The following is a 17,470-nucleotide window of genomic DNA, read 5'->3' as shown; positions in this document are numbered from 1 at the left end:
TTCAGCAGGAACCAGTGGAAAACAACTCGGAGGAAGTACAGCTGTTCCCTCCAAGGAGCACGCATGGGGGGAAGCCAGGCCGAGGATGGGGGGGTGTTCCTCGGGCGGTGACATACAGCATTCTTTTCACTTGAGGCATCCGAGCCCAAGGAGCTACAGTCTCCCCTGGGGGATATGACATAACCAGAGGCGGGAAGGGCCTCCAAAACAGGCTGGTGTCCACACATCCTTCTCCAAAGGAAACCCCTTCCCATCCTGTGTGCGAGAGCTCCCACGTCCGCAGAGGCTCAAATGTTACCCTGTCTCCAGCCAGACAAACATCCCAAAGCCAGCGATCTGATAGGATGTGTTTATATTTACATGGTACATTTTAAAGCAATGGCTACATTGGTCATACATATTAGAAACCATAAAAAAAAGTTAAGAACTAAAATGTACATCATACACTTGTATATATATTTTTTACACAGAGGTAAAAAGGCTTATTATAAAAAATCAATACAACAGGGTTTTTAGTACACAGATAAAGAATGAATTATGCTTCAGGCACTTTAATTTGTTAATGTGAGCAAACAGCTTGGTGGTTTGGGGGGAGGGGCGTGGTTGGGGGAAGCTTCCAAACAGAAAATCTTTTGGTTAATGTTTTGTTACCACAGATACAAAAATAAAGTCTGAATAATTTCTCTCAGATGATTGACGTCAGTATGGCAAAGCTGACTGGGGAAATACTACACACTGTTCGGCTGCAGTGTGGCAATTAGAGACGTATTTACATAAATGTCCCCATGGCTGTCCTTGTGCCCTTAACCCGCTGCCTTCTTCACAAACCAAAAAGGATACGCGGAGTAAGATTCACTAGCATTAACTCTTCAAAGGGGTGGAAAAGGACAAGGGGTAAAGGAAGAGAGAGACAGATAACGACTAAACAGAGATGGCAAACAGAAAGCCAACGGGATAGGTGTATTCTTACTGAAATAAATAGGGACACCTGAACTGAGGTCTAACAAAACATACATTAGTGTTGTGCTTTGTAGAGAGGAGACCTTGAGAAAGACCCTGAGGAAATGCCTCAGGATGGGGGAGAAGATCTCTCGACAGCGTTTGGAGGCTGGCTGAAGGTTTTCTAGAAGTTCTCCAGGCTGGGAAACGACTCTTACATCACCAGATTAACAGCTCTCTGCTCCTTTCCCAAAGTGGAAGACCCAAACCAGCCACTCCAACAAATGAAAACATCTACCAACAAACTCATAAGCACACTGGGTATTTACACGGATGATGTGACGAAGAAATGCCAAGGGCTCTCTGATGAGCTGAAAACATTCCGAGGAAGGTAAGCATGGCTAGCACGTTCCCAATGATTGGCAGACTAGAAAAAAAGTCCCTTTCCTTGGAGACTGATGTCCTGTGCGCAACAGAGAAGGAATGGGGGAGAGAGGAATGAGGCCATGCTCTCAGCTGGCAATAATCACAGGAAGATCACGGCAGGAAGAAGAGCCAGCGCTGACAAGCCTGTCCCCATGGTCTCCATAGCGTTCTGACTGTACTGTGCTAGGTCCTATGCTAGGGAACCGCTCTTCACTTTTCTTCTTTCTGCAGTAAGATTTGGCCATTCCTTGCAATATATTAGAAAAATACTCTTTTCCAGCTAATTAGAAACCTATGTGGCAAGGCGACAAGTAGACCCAGCCTGCTGACCTAACCATCCGTGCACCCAAAGTGGCAAGTTTGGGTTTGGAGTTGCAGGAGAAAGACACTTAGGCATTGGAAGGGTGTTTACATATGGCCTTGTTTTTTCCCAAGTATAAACGAAGAACATGGTGACATGGAGTCCAAAATGAAAACAAACACACAAACCCGTGAACAAAATGCAACCCACCACTCTTCAAATTGATGACATTTAAAATTTCCCCCAGTTAATAGAAAATAGCCAATTGGGGGAAAAAAGCTCCTATAAGTTTTATTTACCACAACCTCAGTGTTTCTCAACTGGACCGTGTTTGGGAGAACACTGGTTTGTTTTGAAGAGACTATTTGGTTTGCAAAACAATAAGCAAAATTTCCTACTTCATTAGTGTTTTCTTCTGATATTGCTACATTTTTACAAGTGGTGGTGACACAATTTTAAAAAGTTCTACTTTAGGGGTAAGTGGGGAGGCTCGGAGAAACCTGAAATCCCCTTTCTAGCCCTGGTCTGAGAGGATGCGATGCAGTTTAAAGAATTTTCCTGATTCTCACAAGTTAATCTGAAGTTAAGGCTCAATTCTCAGTCATTTTAGGAGTGAATGTTTTACATCAGTGAATAACTGACAGATTTTGGGGTGAGGGAGAGAAGAGGATGATGGGCTCCAGATAGAAACTGCAGCTTACATGGGAAGTTTGGCTTTAGAAAAAGTTAATGCGATCTCATTTAGTGGTAGAAGTTTGTTAACTAGCTCACCTCCTATACATAATAACCGACTGCAGGTTCAAATACATCTGGTAGGGTTTCATCATTCTGACATTCCATTTCCACAGGAACCCGAGGAAGCAAGCTCGTTAGCAACAGGCAAGCTCAACCAAGAGAAAGATGGTCTTCGAGCTCTGGGAAAAACCAACGACAAGACCCACCAAAAAATCAGCAGTTCCCACGGAAGGCGCCTTGGAGCTGGAAGAGGTGGGCAGGAAGGACGTGAAATCAACACCTATGTGAGACAGTTAGCTGGATTACAGATTGTTAATAATGCATGAGCGTCTAGGCGGAGGTTCCCTTCCTTACAACACTGAGCGAGCGCGCGCGGGGGTGGCTGATGCAGAGTGGGTGGCGGGGGGTGCAGAGTCCACCAGGCAGGTTCCCCAGGCTGGAACGGCGCCTCGGGTACCCGGGAGCGGGGGAGAGATGAGAGAATGCAGAAGACAAGTCCCCTTGGGGCTGTGGATGGAGGGGGGTGGGGAGGGAAACCGAGTCACACAGCTGCTTTGTGCTTCCCCCCGCAGCACCTGCACATCACTCCGCAGTGGTAGCAGGCCCGCAGGGGCAGGTAACAGCACATACAGGGGGCCAAGAAAGACAAGGCAATAAGAGCCATCCACCGGAGGCAAAACTTCTCGTCGCTAGTATCGCACGAGCACGGGTCTGTGTAGTCCCCCTCGGGGTCCGACATACAGTGATAGAGCATGCTGTCCGCACACCACATACAGCTCACCCGGCGGATGCAAGTTCTCACGGAGTCGGGCGCGTCCTGACAGTGGCCCCTCCGGTTCTCCTCGTGGTTGAACATGTCCCGGCAGTACTCGCACCGGGAGCGCTCCCCGTCCTCCTTCCGCCGCCGGGACTTGCCCCGAGAGGGCTGGGTCTTGATCACGCTGCCCCCGCGCCCTTTAGGGTCCTCGCCGAGGCCAAAGTCTGAGGAGTCCACGTAGGGGTAGTTGTAGTCGTGCTTGGGGACCTCGCCCTTGGCGAAGCGCACGTAGGAGTCCGCGTCCTCCGAGGGGTCCAGGTATTTGCCCCTCACCGGTGCGTGCCGGTAATCCTCGTAGCCCGTCATCCAGATCTTCTCCCGGGGGTTGATGCGCACGATCTCCTCGTCGTCGTCCGGGAAGCTCACCTGGCGGTAGGGCCTTGGCATTGGCTGCCCCAGGAAAAAGGAGACGTTACTTTATAGCAGTGGCAAAACAAACTCCCAGTGTGCGTCTTTCACCTTGGCAAAGGCACTGCTTTAAGAAACTGACCCATCCTGTAATTACTGAACAGCTTGTGGATCAAAGATGTATTTCAAATCGTGAGTTTCAATCCCTTCCTGCGTCAGGAAATCAATTTAATGGGTGGAGACCAGCATTTGCCCCCTTTTTGTTGCAGCATTACCATATGTGCTGGGAAGTATACACATATAAGAATAAAGTTTGAATTTTCAGAAGCTGGACATACCTACATCAAAAAGGAGAACTCGAGGCCTCCCTAGAATATCCTCACCTCCCTTCTGTGAAACTCCCAGCCCTGAGGTGAGTGACCCCATCCGGATTTCTAGATGTTGAGATACGCAAAGGGTGAGAGTACAGGCTCCAGAGGCCAACTGCGTTCGAATCCTGCCATGATCTCACAGGTGGTGAGTGGCACAGCTGGAATCTGAGCCCGGGATGGCCCAACCCCAGAGCCACACCCTCTAAGCCTTCAGACCCAACCTGCATTCTCCCTTAGGATGGAATCGTCATCTCTGCAGGTTGTCCTGCTAGAGTTTGCATCAGTGCCTTGTCCAGAGCAGCAGGAGCTAAACACAGTTATTGAGTGGATACAGGTAAGCCTGCCTTGCACAGGGTATCCCAGTTGTGGCAAACAATGAGAGTTTCCACCTTCAAAGCCCTTGAGCATGAAGGCTTTTTAAGGGGTGAGGAGCATGGCTCTGAGCAAACCCATCGGAGTGGAATTCGGACCATGAGATTTACTAGCAAGTTATTACGCCTCAGACTTGGTTTCCCTGACTGACAAACTGCATAGGGCGATTGTGGAACGAAGAGAAAGAATCTATGCGGTGTCAGCACAGGGCCTGCCACACAGGATGCGCCTGGCACCTGTTGCCAATATTATCATTATAATATTGTCCTAGAATTTATCACACGGTAATTAGATTTACTCAACACTTCCCACTAGACCATGAGCTCCTTGAGGGCAAGGGCCATGTCTCACAGGCTTTGCCCTGATTTCTGCTAGATCCTTGATGTCAGAGTTTCCCCAACTTTGGAAAATCACAATCCTGCAGTATTTAAAAACAAATCTTGGGAGCTGACACAGACTTTGCTAATAATTTATTTTGCAAAGTAAGGAGTGTCAAAAAGTCAATTCCCATCTACTGCTACCATGATGTGATTTTAAAAAAGAACATTTTAATGCCAAAATATTAGGAAGCACGCACACAGTAAAATGATTTTGAAAAAAGTCATATAAATCTAGCTTTATGTTATAAAACCTCAGTGCCTCGTGCCTTTTCTTTTTTCAAAGCAGACTGGTGGCCACATCACCCACATGGGCACCAGTCCACGCCCCACAGTTTGCAAACCAGCTCTGAAAAACAGCCGCTTGGTAAATATTTGTTGAGTTACTGAATTCCAGCTACAGCTCCCCAAGCAAGCCTGGGCCTGTAGTCCACGATGCCAGGGCGCTCAAGCCAAGTGTACAGTATTCTGTGGTTCCAGCCGCGGCTATGTGCTTTCACATAAAGCCAGGTGGCCCTTTGGACGGAGGAACACAGGAGGCAGCAAAGCATCCTGGGTGAGCAGAGACCTACATTCGAATCTTGTTCCACCAGAGACTCTCTCCCCCAAAGCCTCAGCCTCCTCATCTATCAACTGGGAATGCAGAGGACCTGCATGTGGTCATTTGTGAGGAGAAAAGGAGATGAAGCACATGAAGTGTTTGGCAAGGTGCCTGGCACACAGAAAACTGAGTAAGGGTGACCCATATGCACCACCTCCCACATGGGGGCGGGGGTACAAAGCAGGAGAAGAGAAGAGGCCTGGGCTCAGGCATGTGGCTGAACGGGAGGGGAAGGAGGCTGTTCCAGAATCACAAGCCGTCCGCTCCGTGACCTGCGAGCAACGGGAATGCCGCTCACCTGTTCGAGGTGATAATGGTCCGTGGGGTACGAGTCGTGGAGGTGGCCCAGGGTATAAATCCTCCGGTGCTCACAGGATGTGGGGGAGGAGATTGTGCGAGCAGGTTGTTCCCTCTTCTGAGACGAATTAGAAGAACTGTCTGTAGCTGTCTGCACAGAAGCAGGTAACCATGAGTTAATTAAAAAAACCAAACCAAAAACTTAACACACCGTCTACCCCCACCTGTGGCGTCTCACTGGACGTCCTGAAATCTTGAGTTTACCCTGGCTGTGGGAGGCAGGAGGACCCCTGAAGGGCCAGGTTGTCTAAACAGAACGGGCAGAGAAACCCAGCCACAGACCCTGGAAAGCTGGGTTTGTTTTCTCAACCGTGGGAGCAGCGAGCGGCTTTGGAGAAGGGCTCACCGCACCAGGCCTCCCGCTGGTGCGCTCCAGTCTGGTCAAGAATGGTCACCCATTTGTGGCCGTGGTTGCAGGGTCCCCGGGTAAGCAGCGGAGATGCAAACAAGCAAAAATCAAACCCACACGTTTCTTTGTGGGGCTAAGCCCGGTCTGGGAAAGTCTCAGAGAGAAAGGACACCTCAGGGGTATCATGGGTACTGGCTCTCCAGAAAGAAATTTTATAATCTTCGGCTTGGAGGCAGGCCTGGGGGTCACCCTCTCTGGAGGGTGAGCGGAGAGCTGTTTTCCCAGTAGAGGCAACGCGTTCAGAGTGGAGCCTCCATGATGGTATCTTAGGAAGGTGCTATCAGAATGGCGTGGCTGTGGGCAGAGCACGGGCCCGGTCGCCTCCCTGTGTACCCACCACCTGGGTGCTTCCTGTGCCCAGGTGGTCCCAGGTGATGGTTACTCTCCACACCCCTGGGGCTCAGGAGCAACGTGCTCATAAAAGGCTCTGTCAAGTGCAGGTGGCAACTGCCTTTAAAACCAGAGCCCCTAGAATTCTCACTACACTCTAAGGAAGTCTACTTAGACCCTTTTAGTCTATGGACCCTTTTTCTCCCCCAACCCCCCGCCATTTTTTTTTCCAAATAAAAAGATTTTCCTTGATATCTAGGTGTCATATTTCTGATAAACATCTAGGAACTCCTCCTTGGCTGTTGCTTCTCTCTCTTACAGTCCCCTTATCGCCTCTGTTTATTGATCTCCTTTTATTTTACTGTTTTTTGTTACTGTCATAGGTCCTTTTTGGGGGCAAGGCAAGGTTAAAACAAATAGACTTATAAAAGTTATCCCTCCCCACATATAAAGTAATAAATGCTCAGAAAAATGGGAGCACAAGTATTCAGGAAAAAGACAAGACACCCGTATTTCCATGATGCAGCACAACTGATGTTAATTTTTAAAACTTGGTGAACATGTGCAGCATGCCTTTGGAAACCCAACCCTTCTGGATTTTTCTTTAATTCTGTTTGGTGTATGTGATGCAGGGCTGATACTGTTTCCAATCCCACAACCCAGTGATTAATTCACGTACAGATACACACACAGTCCTCCCTGAGGCAATACAGAGAGATTTTTGATGGAGAGGTCAGAAAAGATGCTGTTTCTGTCTCTGAAGTTAAGAGCTAAGGGTCCTTTAAACCTGGAATCCTGGTGAGGGCGCAGGGAAAGAAACTGAGGATGAAGTGAAGCAAAACCAAGGGAGGAAGGCCACCACAGACACCACTTGAGCTTCTGGATCCAGCCAGGCCTGAATCCTGATAAGATGTCCCAGAGGTGTCCCAATTCCCTTTGATAATTTAACCCAGAATGCGCTGGGTTCGTCCCTTGGGTGCACTTTTCCCGATTCCTTCTCTATGGCAGCCTTCCACCTTTATTGCATTCCTGGCCTCTCTTGCGCCTCTCTTACTCCTCTCCACAGCAGGTGGAATGGAACAGGGTGTTCAGAGCCTGCTGGTTCCCTTCTCTACCTCTTGGGAGCTGTGCAACATGCAAATAGCATGTGCTGGCAACCATTCTTGGGACTGTGGGAAGGGTGTGGAGACCCAGCACACGTGTGCCTGGTGGGGCAGGTCTGTTGAATCCTGGGGTCCATTTCTCGGATGTCCACTTCCTGCAGATGTAAGCCAGGACGAACATCACCAGTTAAATAAAGGGTCTCCTATCTTTTTTTTCTCAATTGGTTCAGAACTCAGATAGGAAAGAGTTGCTATTTACTTCTCAAATCCCAGTAACTGAAAGAGACCAAACTGATACACAAGAATTTTTACTTTCTTCCAAACTCTGGTCTGTCCTCCAACTCTCACCCACCCTTTCCTTATGTCTTTGGAGATACCGCCTCCCTCTTTCAATACACGAGTGCTCATAAGTTGACAGCACAACAAAGCAAACAACCCTTAACAGTCTCATGTTATGTGAGGGCTTATGAAGTGCCGGGCCCCGGCGACACGTGAACACCACTGCAGGTAAAATACTGTCTCCACATCACACACAGGAAAACAGAGACTCGGAGAAATTCAGGATCCTGCCGACCGTGGCAGGTAACCACTGGCAGAGCGGGACTGAAATGGAGCCCCTGCCTGCCAAGCCCAGTGGGATCTCAAAGCACCGCATGGCTGCTTCTCAAGCCCAGGAGAGCCCGTGCCAGTGCCTGCTCTGGGTTAATCTTGGTGAGATTAACACGCGTAAGACGGTGTGCCCTGATTCCTACAAACCCAGGAAATAAAGGGATGGCGTCACAGAACACAAAGGTTTCTACAGATGTCAATAAATACTTTCTGAATGAGTAGATAAGGGCCCGACGGTATGATTCAGATCTCAAGGGTTAAACGCTTATCCAACACCCACGTGCCAGCCATGTCTCAGGTTAGCAGCTACCCTCGTGTTACTGAACACTGTAACAGGCACTCAGCATTTAGTTTTCAGAACCTCAGTTAACACATCACAGTCACCTCTGTGTTAGTCACCTCTTTACCTTAATCCACTCCTCCTGTGACCTGTGTCCAGGTTAACAATGTATGGAAAGTCATTCTGAGAAATGAGGCGCACCCGGGACTTGCTAGTACTCCTCAGCCAATCAAACTCCCCCTTCCGACACTCCCATCTTTCCTCCCCAGCCCGGACCAGCTTCTTCCCACTGCAGAGTTGAGTGCAAAGTTTCCTGGACGACTTTCTGACAATTCAGAGAACGTGAGACTGAGAAAGGCATCTAATCTGATGACAAATCTGTACAGAGGAGCGGGGAGGCCCCAGGCCAGCCCACAGCCTCCCGCGCCCGACTGCTCTGGGCGTAGAGCACGCAGGAGAGGCACCCTCGGAAGCCGAGGCTTCACATCTCTGCTATCAGATAAATCTCGTCAAGAGGCAAGTGACTACCAACAAAAGGAAGGTACTATCAGGGTATCTCCAAGAGAGGCGGGAGGAAAAACCTTTCACCACACGCACCTCTGGACTGGTGCCCCCTTCTCTGCTCATGGAGAAAAGCAGCCACTAGGCTGTGTACATACGCACATCAACAAGCAAGATCCTAGAACATGTCTCTGTTCCTTGTGTGCACAAGCTAACGACACCCACCAACCTACCAATCCGAGAGCTTCACCTTCAACCTGGAAAGGCTGGCTGCGTTTTCAACTTGCTTGGCTAGTGGGGTGGGGGGAATCTCGGAGGTGCTGCAGGTTGGAGCTCAAGAAGAACAAAAGTAGAGGTCCTCTGTGCTTGGGGACCTCAGGCTCCTTAGTAGGGTGGCTTCGGTGGCAGGCTTCCTGAGTCAGAGAGCGCAGGCAGAGCCAGCCTTTGACGCACCCACAGTGAGCAAGGCCAGACACTGCCACCGCCACTGGGGCCGCCCACTTGTGGGAGGCCCCGTGTGACGTGAGGCAGTGAGCACCACCACTGTCACCTGCAAATGTACCCGTCAAAAAAACTTGCCTCTGGGTTTGGGTGTGACTCCGGCTCAATGTTAAGGCCCACTGTTAAAAAGATGTCCACTTAAGAACAATGTAACCTGATACGAGGCACTGAACGACAGAAATGCAATGGAACATTATAATACTAAACGACAGGGTCTCAGCCCTGGCAGACTAGATCTGAACCAGTGCTCTGCTACGTATAAGTTGTCTGACTACTGAGCCTGCGCTTTAGAGCCCGTGAGCCACAACTATTGAGCCCATGAGCCACAACTATTGAGCCCACGTGCCGGAACTACTGAAGCCCACGCACCTAGAGCCTGTGCTCTGCAACAAGCCACGGCAAGGAGGAGCCCGTGCATCACAATGAAGAGCAGCCCACAGCCCCTGCTCACCGCAACTAGACAAAGCCCCTGTGCAGCAACGAAGACCCAACTCAGCCAATAAATAAATAAATTGATTACAAAAAATTATAGGTTGTCTGATTTTGGTCAAGGTGACCTCTAACTCCAGTTTTCACATCTGCCAAATGGAGCTAAAATTCTCCTCAGGGTTATTGCAAAAAAGAAATGAAATTAAGCATTTCCATTTTCTAAACAGTTAGTGCTGAGTATATAGAAAAGTTACTGATCCTGTGATCAGTTCCCCCTTGCTTAACTCCTTATACAAGTTCAAATGCTTTATCCAGTGATTCTTTGGACCTTTCTAAGCAAATCCTAACACCCACAAAAGATAGTCTGATCTCCTTTCCAATATTTGTACCTTCTTTTTCTTGTCTTACATTTTGCCAGGGTTTCCAGCATGATGTGGAAAAACAGAATGGCTCTGTTTATCCTGAACCTAACTTTGGTGGGACAACTTCTAATGATTCTCTATTACATAGAATGTTTCCAGGTGAGTGGAGTGATTATAAAGTTTCAAAAGTTTCCTTGTATTCTAGATTGCTAAGAGTTTTCACCGAAAGATGTTGGATGTAACCAGCTGGTTTTTTTGTGTCTACTGAGTCTTTCGCCTTTGTCTCACTAACGTATGAATCAAACAGTTAAGCTTTTCTAATATAAACCATCTTTGCATGCCTGGGATATGGTCTGTTCTACTGGTCTTTCATTAAATTTGTTTTATAAATACTTGATGTGATTTGGTAATATTTTACTTTAAAACTTTACATCTAGATTCATAAGTGAGTTTGGCTCCTGTTTTTCTCTACTTGAGCTCTTCTTGCCCATTTTTGTAGCAGGGTTACGCTAGTCCTGTAAGCTATTAGGCGGTGTTCTACCTTTTTCTATACTTTGGAACAGTATCTATAACATGGGAGTTCCTTCTTTTTTTAAAAAAGTTGAAATATAGTTGATTTACAATACTGTGTTAGTTTCAGGTGTACAGCAAAGTGATTCAGATACTTATTTTTTCAGATTATTTTCCATGATAGGTTATTATGAGATAGTGAATATGCTATACATAGTGTGCTACCCGGTACATCCTTGTTGCTTATCTGTTTTACGTATGGGAGTATGGGAGTTATGTTTCTTAACCACCTAAATTTGGTTTCCCTTTCAAGGGGTATACCTTTGACAACATTTTCAAATTTTTCTGTGTTATATAAAAACACATAGTTTGGGTAATAAGCTTTGCATGGCCTGGTTCTAAAGGCAGTAATCTTAGACAAGACTTTAATAAGGAAGCGCAGGAGGTTGAGAAAAGGGAAGGGATGTGGAAGCAAGAGTCAGAAGGTAGGGACTTCCCTGGTGGCCAAGGCAGGGGACGCGGGTTCAAGCCCTGGTCCAGGAAGATCCCATATGCCGTGGAGCAACTAAGCACGTGCACCACAACTACTGAGCCTGTGCCCTAGAGCTTGCGAGCCACGACTACTAACACCCATGTGCCGCGGCTATTGAAGCCCGCACACGCTGAGAGCCTGTGCTCTGCAACAAGAGAAGTCACTGCAATGAGAAGCCTGCGCACCACTAGGAAGAGTAGCCCCTGCTTGCCGCAACTAGAAAAAGCCCGCTTACAGCAACGAAGACCCAATGCAGCCAAACAAATAAATAATAATTAGGAAAAAAAAAGAAAAAAGTCAGAGGGTACTAACATGAAAGAGTGGGCACCGCCAACCTTAAGACAATAAAATAGAGACATAACCAGCCTGACCAAGTCCACACTGGTAGTGAAAACCCTGGAAGGCTGGCAACCAACCATTAATTTCCTTCTCCCTCTTGGGGATGGAGACAAGTGGGATGGATGCCACTTTCAGACAGGCAAACAGACAGGCACAGCCACTTCACCCTCCCTGTGTCCGCAGGAGCACAGGAGCTGATGTGAGCCAGCACAGGAGCGTGGCTCTCACGGAGCCAAGCCGCGTCTGAGCAGCCGTTTCTGGAGGGTGACAGGCCTATGTGTTTTGAATAAGGCATAGAAAGTGAAGTGAAGAAGCTGTTAAAGGAGCTAATCCGCACCAGGAATCATCCAGAAACATTAAGCAAAAATAGCACTCCTCGGAGAGAACTGGGAAACCTCGACTCCAGGCCAGGTTAGGCCACGTGTGTTGGGCCAGTTGTTTAACCTCTATGGGCCTCAGTGTCCTCCTGTGTAAGATAAGCAGTCACCCTGGATGATCTCCAAGGTCTGTTTGAGCTCTAAAAGTTTTATGTGTAATCCTTCTGCCTTCCTCCCTGAGAACTTTACACAGGAGTTTGACTAAGACTGTTGTTTAGCTGATTCAAGAGCCACTACACCTCAATAAAACAATAAATAAAAGAAGTCATCACCAGAGAAGGAAAAAACTGCAGGATTAATTCATATTGATAAAAGTAGAATTCTGCCCTGTCTTGTAGATGCTGATTTTATTTTTGGGGGGAGGCTACACCCTGTGGCTTGCAGGATCTTAGTTCCCTGACCAGGGACTGAACCCAGGCCCCTGCAGTGGAAGCATGGAGTCCTAACCACTGGACCGCCAGGGAATTCCTAATATTTTGAATTTTTAAAGATGGCTAACTAGTAGTTATGATGCCTATTTGTATTATTTTTACTGCAATCTACCAACAAAATAGACTTCAGCCACTGATACAATCAAAGCAATATTCAATATTCTTCCTATTGCAAGGGCTTCCATTTTATTTTTTAAAAAAGCATGTACAGACACGTACATTTATATGTAAGTATATACCATTCCTCTCAACCTCGGGCTGGAATAAGAGACAGTTCTCATGGAACTCTGGGCATCTTCTGCCACTCAGAAGACAGTAAACTGGACGGCTGTGGGAGACAGGAGGATGCTGGCTCCAGTGGCTTGGGCTGAGCTGTTGTTTTTAACGCTTCAGCAAAGCAAGCCTTTCCCCTCAGTAGCTGTTAGACTGGCAGGCCTATGGCAAATCCTTTTCCCTTTGGTAAACAGGAACTTGTCCCCCATTCTGTCAACAGGTCTTTGGGAACAGGTAGCACTGGCTCACCTGCCTCAGGGCCTACATTGGTTCCAGGTGTCCTCTTTCAAAGAGGCAAGCAGAGCAGGAAATCTTTTACAGCTCCAGCCAGCAGGCAGTGTGGGTCTAAGAGGCAGCTGGTGGGGGGAAAGGAGATGACTCTGTTCCAGACTCTAAGACATCATCCTGTCCAGGACCCAGAGGACAGATAAAGTGGGCATCCTTCGATGGTGAAAAAACAACAACAAAACCCAAATTCCCACACACTTAAAAAAAAGTTTTATGTTTCTAAATTTTGAAATTAGGTGAAATTCTGACATGAAAGGGATGGACTCTGATAAACCCACAGCTTAATTTCACTGGCAGGGCTGTGAACAGAAAACAGGTTTCAGGCAACCTTGACCATGTACCCTGCATGAATTAATAAAATGGAAATAGTAGTATATTACTATCCATAGCTTAAAAAGATGAGATGATGTATGTGTAAGTGAAGAAAGACACAGGCTGGTGGGCTAGCAAAATGCCTTTAGGCTTCCTGAAATTGAGAGCATCTCAAAGCTTTTGTTTGAGCCTTAGACATTTAATTGCTTTAATTTAGCCACCGCAAGTATTACGTGTTGAATAAAAAGATCCTCCTCTTACTATGCAATGTGAGCTTGATAATTACTGGCATTCAGAAGATAAAGCAGCTCCCATCCGTCTTCTGAGAACGTCTGTCCACGCCATGCAGTGCCGGGTCTCAGCCAGCAGCATGTATAGGACGATGCTCCCTGATGCCAACCACAAAGCACAGCTGTCCCTCCCCCAAAACATTTTTGCTTTTCTTAACACTCCACCATAGGTGAGTTTCACTAGTTAAACTTTGTAGAAATAATTTACATTTTCAACCTATTTTCTCTTTTACTTTTTCTCTCCCTGCCCCACTCTACCCCAATCCCTTAATTCCAAGGGTAGAGACAACAGAAACATTTTTGATCAACTGATCTTCTAAAATGAGACTGGGGCTCTCAAGTGGGCACAAGAGAACCCCATAGCACCACTGAAGAAGTTAGTTGAGGTTTTAAGCCAATGTACTAGCTGAAAAGTCCCTTATTTAGGGGGCTCTTTGGCAATGATGAGAATCTGGTCTATTTCATATGCGAAATCTACTGAAACTTCCTGAATAAATATTTCCTTTTGTTAAATTTCTCTGAGAGGCAGCAAGCAGATTTGGGGTTTACATTCTAGGTGAACAGAGTATGAACTGAGCACAAGCTGCTTCACCTCTCTGAGCCTTGCGGACTTTACCTGCAGAAATGGAAGTATCCATGAGTACCTCATGGTTGGTTGTGGATCGCTCCACACCACAGTGCCTCTCCTTCTCCCCTTGGGTCAGCAAACAGAAGTTCGAAGGAAATAGTTCAATGATCACAGCGAATTAGAGTCCCAGCCTCCAAACTCTGCACAAGCAGGAGTCACGTGCCACTTCATCTTTTAAAAACATCCCCTTTCTTAGAAAATCAGTAAACGAACCCTATTTATTACAAAACTAGTAGATCTGCCTTCAGTTTTAATGTGTGTTGGGGATGGATTAGGTGGAAAAAAACTCTTCAAGAAAAGGAAAATTTTATGGTGTTCTGCAGTCTTCCGCTTCTATAAGTGAAAGCTTCATATTTACAGAATTCCACGAATTCATTTTTTTCTACTTAAGAATGAAAATAACCACAATTGCAAACACTCAAAAGCTCACCTAGGACAAAACAAACTGCTGCTTCATACTTTGGTTTCAACCACTTGTTCTAGCCACACTTTAGAAAACACCTGGGGTGGATGGGAGGGGTTGGAGATGTCATTAGGAGCAACTGCTCTCAATAGGCAGAAAGTAATCAAATGCAGCTTGTGATAAACAGGATGTCAAGGGTTCAAGCACAGGGCATGAGGAAGAGCCACGTTCTCCAGTCTAGGCAACAACGTGACTAGAAGCTGACGATGCTGTGAAAGACATTCTTCCTTCGTAAAGGAGGACTGCCTACCTAAACAGCTGAAGGCTGATGAAACACCCCAACATAACCAGCTTTTCTTAACTGGGTTCTAGGAGAGAATTCCGACCCACACAAAATGCTGTGAATGACTCTTTCCGATTCGGCAAAGGATGGTACACAGCTTGTGCTATTCTAGGTGCACAGGACAGAAGTGAACTCATTACACAGGATGGATGCTGTAAAGTGTGAGGGGTTCATTAGGAATCCCTATTGAGAAGGGCTGCCCAAATCCAGAAGCAATACTGAGGTGGGAGAATAAAGCTAGGAGGTGGGAAAATAAATCGAAACTTTATAGGGACTTCCCTGGTGTCCAGTGGCTAAGACTCTGTGCTCCCAATGCAGGGGGTCTGGGTTTTATCCCTGGTCAGGAAACTAGATCCCATGTGCCACAACGAAGAGTTTGCATGCTGCAACTAAAGATCCCTCACACTGCAACTAATACCCAGTGCAGCCAAATAAATTAAAAAATAAAAATAAAAAAACAAAACAAAAAGCCTTATGTAGGGTAGGTAGGCTTTCCTATTGCTATTCTGGGGACGTTCAGGCTGCAATATACACTCAGGCTCCAAGTCTGAGCTGGAATGGGCCACACGGGGCACAGGTCACATATTTATTCTCTTATCTCTTCTCCCCTTTCCAGCTTGGGTCCAGGAGAACCCGAAAACATAACTCTTGTATAAGGTTGACATATTAAAAAAAAAATAGAACAGCTGAAATACCATAAATGTAATGACTCAACAGAGGAAGAGAAAAACAGTAGTGGTGGAAAAGTGAGCTGCAGGTGTTCACTGCTCCTCCACTATGGACTGGCTGTGTCACCTCAGGCAAGTCACCCATCTGCCTCCATGACTGTGTCTACAAAATGAGGCAAATCCTACCTTGTTTGCCAGAAGGAAGGAGGCTGGCTTGGCTGACATGAACGCGAAATCCCTTCCAATTCCAAGACCTACAATTCTGAGGAGTTGGCATGTCTACAGCTGTTCTCACCTCCCCTCAAGCCAAACACTTCCAGCAAACTCTTGTCAGTTCTCCTACCTTTCATGTGCCATTATTTCCACGGTGGATACACTGCCTCCTAACACTAGGCAGAAAAAAACAGCCGGGGGAAGGGCGCAGAGAGCCACAGAACTCAACCTCTGTTGTGTCTCTTCAATCTCTTTAAACCCCCAGATGGGGGACACCAGGATTGCTGTAGCTCAGCAGGACTACTGGATTCCTCCTTCTCCCCTGACCACTAGCCCCTTCTGAGAAAACTCCCTTTCATTTCTCTTTCTTAAAAAAAAAAAAAAAGAAAGAAAATCAATACATGTATATCATTTAATACCTCAAGCCTTCCCCATCTCAGCTTCTCACTCCCCAGAGAAATAAATTCTCAATTCTTATAGCTCTTTCTTCTTGTATTTCTCTCTCCATCTTTTCAATAGCATCTTGTTAAACCACTCTTTCCTGATTTGCAGATTTGGATATTATTTAAGGTCTTCTTATTATGGAAGATGAAGACTTAGCTATTTTATACACCCCCAAGTATCTTTCTATAAAGCAAATATTTTCCTAATCCCCCAGCTTTAGAGACAGAATCCAGCCACTCAGTACAATGACAGCTGAAGCACGATGGCACTTGACCACAGATTCTCGATGAGCCTGCTCTGGAAGTACGTGTACCCTGCAGCTGCATTCTCCCAAGATCGTATTAAAATTCTCCTTGTCTAGCGATGAAGATGCTAATAACATTTGTAAATGATTTCAGAGCTCTGCAGCAGTAAATAAACCACCAGGTTTCAATGGATCTAATCCTACAAAATAGGAATTTGGAAAATGGGTCATTAAATGACCATAAAACCCAGGGCCTCTCTAATTCTATATAGTCCATTTTCTTTACTCACTGTCTCCCCATCCCCAATGATGCCCTCCTTGTGGGCTCCAGACCCTCTGGCCCCAGAGTCTTCGACTGTAAGGATTCAGGAGGAAGTGAGCCCTAGGCTGGGGAGCAGAGCAGCCTGGCCTCTCTGCCGAGCTATGCTGTTCATCTCTCGAGTTCACACAGGCCTGCTCCACAAGACATGCCAGAGCACGTGTCTCCCCCACAAGACAAAAGCACGACGGAGGGACAGACTCTCGAGGGTCTTTCCATTCTGCCCCTCTCAAGGCTCCCTGGCTCCGGAGAGAGAAATGAAAAGCTGTTTGCCACAGGCCCAGACAAGAGGGTGCTGACTCTCAGCGATGTCCCAAAACGCCTGCTACAGGATGCTAGCCTTTGTTGCTTTATATCCTTTGCATTACTCATCTCACAAATTTGTACCAAATGGCTCAGGCACCGGAATTCTCTCCCACATCCATATGTAATGCCGGGCACAGCCTGGCCACCTAGGTATTTGTGTTCACCTGGATGGATCACGGTAACTGAGGTCTCCCAGGGAGGACAGGGGACTGTGCAGGGCGGGAGGCAGCAAGGAGCCTGGACAGCCCGAGGCTTACAGTGGGTGATGATGCTTGGAGCTCATCTCCTAGCCGTAGATGCAGCAGAAAACACAGTGAGAAAAATATGACGTGAAGCTACTGAGACTCCTTCAAAATCGCCCACCTTTAGATGGTCCCCAGGA

The 17,470-nt window shown here is 47.0% G+C and overlaps 1 protein-coding gene across 6 annotated transcripts in view; it reads right to left on the bottom strand.

Annotated features, from left to right (window-relative positions):
- Nucleotides 1-343: 343 nt before the first annotated feature.
- The window catches only part of SPRED2 (sprouty related EVH1 domain containing 2), a 110,039-nt gene continuing 92,912 nt past the window's right edge, over nucleotides 344-17,470 (bottom strand). For all 6 annotated transcript variants that reach the window (XM_057742763.1, XM_057742765.1, XM_057742767.1 and 3 more), the window contains 2 exons: nucleotides 5,586-5,735; nucleotides 344-3,608 (listed from right to left, as the gene is read on the bottom strand). In XM_057742763.1, the coding sequence (XP_057598746.1) occupies nucleotides 2,943-3,608; nucleotides 5,586-5,735 (816 nt within the window). In that variant the 3' untranslated portion in view covers nucleotides 344-2,942. The remainder of the gene's footprint in view (nucleotides 3,609-5,585; nucleotides 5,736-17,470) is intronic.

This window comes from Hippopotamus amphibius, chromosome 7 (assembly GCF_030028045.1).
Source record: "Hippopotamus amphibius kiboko isolate mHipAmp2 chromosome 7, mHipAmp2.hap2, whole genome shotgun sequence".
NCBI lineage: Eukaryota > Metazoa > Chordata > Mammalia > Artiodactyla > Hippopotamidae > Hippopotamus > Hippopotamus amphibius.
This window is presented reverse-complemented; position numbering and strand designations above follow the sequence as displayed.